Here is a 7,266-nt window from a genome sequence, read left to right on the forward strand (position 1 = left end):
GATTTGTCGATCGGGATACCAACAGTGAAGCACGGATCGTAAAAGGATTTTCCAATGTATAACTTACGGAAATGTACCAATTTCACTCGCAAGCAATTTAGAAGTGGCATCGCAGCTGCATTGTCGTCGTTCGGAAGAGCGAGATCGTCTATTTCTGTGGAACCTTCATCTTCCCTGATTGACGACAAAGTTAGAATCGTTGTGTCTGGGCTTCAACCAAGACAAGCTGTAACCTTAGAAGCAAACATAGAGGCCGAAAATGGCGAAGTGTTTGAATCACACGCTCACTTTATCGCTTGTAAAGATGGTGAAGTTGATGTTTGCAATGATGCGTCGCTGGGGGGTTCTTACAGCGGTGTTTCACCCATGGGACTGTTGTGGAGCATGAAACCCGCCCCGGGACAGAGAAAGGGACTGCGGCTAATAAAGAGAGATGTCACGAAGCCTTTTAACGTGAAGCTGAAGTGCTTTCATGATCACATCTCTCCAAGCAAAGGATCTGTTCAGCAGCCATTGTCGAGCGTGACATTTGAGAAGTGGTACTTGGCGGATGGAGTGAAAAGGGTCGTTTTGAATGACAAACGTTTTCGTGGAACGTTGTTCATTCCACCGGGAGATGGGCCTTTTCCAGGTCAGTAGTACAAAATATTTATAAGATTTTTTGACTTATTTTCGATAAGTCTCTATGAACGAAATCCGATTCTTACGATAAAGTTGCCACGGCAGACAGTTCCCATAACCTGACGAAACCTCGGATCTCGAAGTCAATTACTATAAATAATGGCTGTAGTGTTCCAATTAAAATAAACGAGAAAAAGTTTCATAAATTGAATCCGTGTTTAATATTCAAATTTTGTTGTTTAGTTGTATAAAATATGCAATTATTCAACCGTGTCTTTATTATCTTCACAAAGATTGCGTGACAACCAGATGACGGCTGCAGAGGAGACTATAAGGCAATCCCAGTAAAATGTTCCGTTTTCCATCGACCTTTTTCTTGTTAAAGTGGGACGATCGGTCGGTAGTTCAGTCGTGAGTTGGATCGTCAACAAACCAAAGAACAGCTGCAAAGGAAACTAGTCCGTCGGTCCGGTCTCATAGCCATCAGTTAAATCGTCACGCAATGCTTGTCCCCAAGACGTCGTCAAGCGTTGCGTGACGGCCCAAATTGACAGTTGTGAAGGAGTTCAGTATTTAGGGCTAGGGACATTGTTGTCACCTTTTATCTATTGTTTTAAGAACCAATGAATTAACTCGTTCCGAGAGGTAGTGGGCGACCCAAACCATATTCCATTTACCCCTGTCTTATAAAACAGCCATTGTTCTCAAGAAATATATCTAGTGTGCGCGGTACGGACAAGCTCAGCCCAGGGCTCAAAATAACGGCCGGTCAACGGACAATGTCCGTCCAAAATGACGATTTGTCCGGACAAAATTTTGGTTCGGCGGTCATTTTGACCGGTCACGTACACGGCTTTCTCGCTAATCTCTTGGCAGTCTTGAAGAAAGACTACTTTTAAAAGAGGGCATCTTATAGGAAGCTCGATGAACAAGTAAATACTCAATATTTTGACCGGTCAAAAACGAGACATGACCGAGCAAAAATTGATTTGGCCGGTCAACATGACCGGTCAGTGTCCAAAAATTATTTTGAGCCCTGCAGCCAGACCCTTACGCCATGTTTCGCCTATTAACCTTTCGTGAAAATATTTTTAACACTGCATATTTTGATTTGATATACAGTAAAAACTAGCGAGTAAGAACCTAGTTTTTTCAGGTGAGGCTAAACAGGTTCTTACAGTTTCTTACATAAATAGTAATTAACGCAAATTTAGGCTATTTATGTTCTTTTCTGAGGAAACATTTTCACTGTTGCTTTTAGAAATTTTGGTGATATTTTCAGTCTATCATTTTCAGTCTAAACGCATGAGGCTACGTTTACACGGACACGGTTTCATTTGTAGTAACCGGGTCGTTTTGAAAACGCTGTCAAAAGTGGAGCGTTTTCAAAACGATACGGTTTCGTTGTCGTGTAGACGGTCAAAAACGGCGAAACCGCATCGATTTGAAAACGGCCATGTATTTTGGCACGAACCGGCTGGCTTGCGAAGGGTAAACATGGTGAAACAAGCATAGAAAGCAGCGCTTGCTTATACAATCACATTCGAAAACAGTCGGAAAATCGTTAAATAGGCTCCGTGTAAATCCCTTCGAAACCGTGTCGTTTTCGATGCGGTTTCGAGGTCATAAAACCGTGTCGATTGATAACCGTGTCCGTGTAAACGTAGGTAAAGTGCGTGCTAAGAACTGTTATTATTATTATTATTATTATTATTATTATTATTATTATTATTATTATTATTATTATTATTATTATTATTATTATTATTAAAATTTGCAAAAAGTGTTAATGTAAAATTGAAGCACTTTTCATTCAGAACATGACATGTACAGTTTAGTCTTATCCAAACTTTTTTTCCCAAAAAGTCAGGCCATCCCAATAAAATGTTTCGTTTCCCATCGCCCCGTCTTTTGGGATAATGGGTCGGTCGGTCGGGCAAAAATAAAAAAACAGTTGGGTTCCAGAGAAGGCCGGGCTGCTAAGTAAGAAAGCCTGATTACAAAGTCAACTCGAAAACGTGGTCTTTTCTTTCGTTATTCCTTATCAAAGGTATAAACAGTCTTTAAATAACGTAGTATTGATGTTTATTAAAGACAAAGACAACATATAGCAATCGTTGTTAATAAAACAAGATCGTGTGCTTGTAAATTGAAGTACTTGCTTTTTTAACTAGTGAATCTGGATTTTTTTTTTTTTACTTTTCGAACAAAATGGGTCGGTCGGGCGATGGGAAACGAAACATTTTATTGGGATGGCCAGAAAACATTTTCAATCAATTTCAAGAAATAATAACCTGTTTTCAAATTTTAAGCTAAATAGGTTCTTATATAAATGGGGTTCTAATTTGTAAATTTTAGTGTAACAAGTTAGGTTCTTACTCGCGGGTTTTTACTGTATATTGATTTCAGGCGTGCTTGAGTTAAGAGGTGGCACTGCTGGAGTAAAGGAATGCAAGACTTCATTGCTCGCTTCTCGCGGATTTTTATCCCTCACACTGGAATACATCTCTGGTACCTCGGGAGTGCTTCCACCATTTACTGAACTCGAATACTTTGAAGAAGCAGTGGAATGGCTGTGTAAACACCCCATGGCAGAACCAGGTGGAATCGGCCTTCATGGGAATTGTATGGGATCCTGGATTGTACTGCTGTTAGCAAGCTTCAGAAGCGATGTTATAAGGGCTACTGTTGCAGTTTCCCCAACTTCACTTGTCAGTTTTACCTCGTACAAATACAGAGGTAAAATATCGGAGAACTTTCCATTTGATGCGAGCAAATTAATCCATACAGAAGATGGAGTTGTGCTCAGATATGCTCTTTCAACAGATAATGCTGATAATGGCACGCATTCTACATACTCTGCCATACCACCCTATCAAAATATTTCCTGCCCTCTTTTGATGATTATAGGAACAGGCGATGTTAACATGAATGTAGACTTCACCGCAAGGCAGGTATACGAGCGAATGAAGAAGAATGACAAGGGGCACTTGTGTTCCATATTGCGTTACCCTGGTGCGGGACATCTCATTGAGCCCCCTTACACTCCTCTTTGTTTCTCATCATTCGATCGATGGTCCAGGGACAGTTGTGGTAATCCTTATATGGTGTGGGGAGGAGAGATGGAAGCGCATGCGCAAGCTCAAGAAGATGCTTGGCCAAAGGTTTTAGACTTCCTGAGAAAGAATGTTTCACAGACTCATTGAAGTTTTCACTCCACAGATTCTGCGATCAGAAAGATCACTGTTGGTGGCCAGACTCAAACTGTGTCACGAGTAAAATCTTGCCACGGAATTTTGTTCTCTTATTAATAAATGCAGGGGATTTATTAAGGTTTGGAGCGGGTGGGCATCAGGGTTTGGCAGGGTAAGGTCTTACTGATACTTTGCCCGGGTCTTTGGTAAACTGAAGACAGTTCAGACCTTAAAAACAGCTGGACAGAGTCGTGTTCTGTACAGACCCCGAAATGATCCCGACCCCGAACTGATCCCCAACCCCGAACTGATCCCCAAATTGACCCTGAAATGATCCCGACCCCGAAATGATCCCCAGATTTTTTCACGCTAACCCTGAAATGATCCCCAAGTAATTTTTGGAATGGCGATTAAGCATAGAAATTTGGATTGCTCAATAATAAGAAAAACTGAAGCCATAACGCAAAGTACAAAAAAAGACTTTAATGAGTGCTATTATAACTGAGTGCAAAACGTGACCATAAAACAGAAACGTTTTTTTAATTCTTATTTATGTTTCAAAATTGGTTATTCTCAAATAGGAACCAAGAAAAAGCAAGAACCGTTTTTTTTTTTAATTTTTGTTTATTGGATTGTTATGTTCATAGACATACTTTCAGTCGTGAGAATTGTAACTCAGTACTCTCGATCGAAGCAATTAAAACTTATTCAGAGAAAATTTGCTTGTTAAAGCGGGATAAAGAAAGGCAACATTAAGTGCCCTTAAAATGTTAATTTTCGTTAAATTTGATTTATTTCTAAGTTGATATGTCGCAATCACATCATACCTGTTTTTGACTTCTCGACGTAACCCGGCACAGCGTCAAGCTTTATAAAGGTCTGTTTACAAAGAAGATTTTTGTCGCGCAACTCAATGCAATTTTTGCGGCACGGAAGTTGCATCAAATTGCGAACATGTTCGAAACTCCTGCGGTATCACGGCAATAAAATCACCGCTAGTTTTAAAAATTTACACGCTTGCAAACTCGCGGTGATTTCATGTTATCATCCCAGGTGATACATGTAACACCGATCACATCCTCAACCGAATGACACTTCTAAGCCATGAGGCCTTATTATTGAGCAGTCCACACTTCTACGTTAAAACGCCATTCCACAAATTACCTGGGGATCATTTCGGGGTCAGCATGAAAATATTTGGGGATCATTTCGGGGTCGGGATCATTTCAGGGTCAATTTGGGGATCATTTCGGGGTTGGGGATCATTTCGGGGTCGGGATCATTTCGGGGGCTGTACAGTTCACAGCCAGACAATTTGCCTGGTCAGGTGGCTGGCCCTTAATGAAACCTCTGTAAATGCACACCACTATACCCCCGAGGAAAATGACCCAGTCTCTGTCACTATTTTTAGGGTTTATTTCCTAGATTTAAATACGATGCGGTCGACTGAAATTACAATTACATAAAGCTATATTACCAACTGTGGGAAAGCGGTTCTACACGCGAGACGAGAATAACAAAACTAGCTATCAGAGCTATGTACATCACAAAACGGGTGATCTTGGGAAACAACTGAAAATAACTAAAACAAACTGAAATTTAATGCTGATGAAATAAACTTACCCTTACCAACGTTTCTGCGTTAAATCCTATCTTTGTCTTTATAAGTTCCTTAATTTAGCGATTTCTGATTCTTCGATCTATGTCCTCTTCACGCGCGTTACTGGTCTGATCCTGCAGTGCTATTAAACCACGTGATATTATGTAAATCACGGAACGAAACTTGATGATTGATACTTAATAGCTGCGCCTTTATTTCAGCAGTGATCAGCAGTTACAATCACTGACAAGGAAAAACCTTTTTACTTCTCTATATGCAATCCTTAACAAGACTTTGAGGGCTAAAAATATCGGCGTTCTGTCCTGAAAACCCAAAGTGGGACAAAAATCGGTAATTTACAACTCTAAGCGAGACGAACAGCCCCGGGGGGTACTCCCTAAAATTTACTACGGGGGTGTGCGCTGAGTCTCTGGACCTTTTCCAGAGAAAAAAAAAGCTGAATTCGCGACCCTGTTCCAGACAAACTTTGCAAAATAGGTACCCTGTTCCAGACAATATCCACAACGGAAATATATGTAGATAGATATAAAAACACAAGCGTATATCACAATGGGCTCACTTGACTTCGTCTGTACATGTGGCTCGAGATTCTGGGGAAAAAAATCGACCCTGCCCCAGAGTCAAAAGGGTGATTTTTATACCCTGTTCCAGAGTCAGTTAGGCAAAAAGCATACCCTGTTGAGCGGCACATACCCTTATAGCTTTATATGGGAGTACCCCCCCCGGGCGAACAGCATCCCTGTCCCTTTCATATGGAAGTTCCCCCCAGGGGCCTAAGGGACAGACCATTATTGTTCTGGAGGGGGGGTATGAAAATAATGAAGAAAATTGTTTGCAAGGCCTAAAATGACAAAATAAATTTTTTGCAAAAACGTTAGTATAAAAATAATAATTTGCATTCCGAAAAAAGTGGTTGCAGAGGGAAATATATTAAAAAAACAGTTTGCAGAGGAAAATTTTTCATACCTGCCCTCCAGGAAAATAATTGTCTGTCTCTAAGTACACCATGAATATTTCTGTCATCATCCAAAGAACATAAAGTAGAATTTCTATACGCACATCACAGTACTTGCTTTGTATTTCCAGACCTTTCTTGCTGTTTGTGTTTTTATCTCAGAGGAAAGAAAGCTAGAAGATCACTGTCGAACAGTTCTTTCTGACAAGTTGCTAAAAAGTCCAATGAGAGTTGTGGTTCTGGCGTTATAAACATAGATGATATATTTGTTATTAAAGTCATACTTCGTGCAAACGTACAGCTGTGCTTAGCGTTCTTATAATCAGTTCCATTATCACATGTTTATGAATAATTATTTTCAAGTTAAAACTTACATGCAAGGACCTAGTTACTTGCAAGATTTTTTAACCTTAGATGTATTAAATTGGAAGGCGTGGTGGCCTAATGGTTAGTGCGCTGAAGTCCGGATTGAGCGGTCCGGGTTCGAGCCCTGGCCGGGGCAAGGTGTTGTGTTCTTGGAGAAGACACTTTACTCTCTCAGTGCCTCTCTTCATCTAGGTGTATAAATGGGTATTGGCGAATTGACTGCTGGGGGGTAACCCTGCGATGGACTAGCATCCCATCCAGGTAGGGAATAGAAATATAATACCCCTAGTCGTTCCATGCTACGAAAACCGGGATAAGCTCGGCCTGATGGACCACTAGGCTCGGACACAGACTTTATCTTTACCTACATGTAATTTGGAATGGCGTAATAGGTCATTTTATTTTTAGGCGCGAAGTTTTGGAATGCTCTTCCCACATAGAAGCCAAGGACATTTTTAGCTACTCTTGTAAATTATAATCGTTATTCATTATTATCGTTTTATTTACCT

General features: G+C 40.5%; 1 protein-coding gene across 1 annotated transcript; it reads left to right on the forward strand.

Moving 5' to 3' along the window:
- Nucleotides 1–4: 4 nt before the first annotated feature.
- Nucleotides 5–4,066, forward strand: LOC144649566 (bile acid-CoA:amino acid N-acyltransferase-like). Its single transcript, XM_078509077.1, has 2 exons — nucleotides 5–631; nucleotides 3,031–4,066. Exons 1-2 carry the CDS (start codon nucleotides 55–57, stop codon nucleotides 3,825–3,827), a joined length of 1,374 nt encoding a protein of 457 aa, XP_078365203.1. The 5' UTR covers nucleotides 5–54; the 3' UTR covers nucleotides 3,828–4,066.
- Nucleotides 4,067–7,266: the final 3,200 nt, after the last annotated feature.

The sequence above is a fragment of the Oculina patagonica genome, chromosome 4, assembly GCF_052425735.1.
Source record: "Oculina patagonica isolate OP01 chromosome 4, crgOcupat, whole genome shotgun sequence".
NCBI classification, from domain to species: domain Eukaryota; kingdom Metazoa; phylum Cnidaria; class Anthozoa; order Scleractinia; family Oculinidae; genus Oculina; species Oculina patagonica.

Coding starts and splice junctions, on each gene's coding strand:
- LOC144649566 (XM_078509077.1), top strand. CDS start 55: ATGTATAACTTACGGAAATGTACCAATTTCACTCGCAAGCAATTTAGA. Junction 632..3,030: donor GGGAGATGGGCCTTTTCCAG/GTCAGTAGTACA, acceptor TATTGATTTCAG/GCGTGCTTGAGTTAAGAGGT.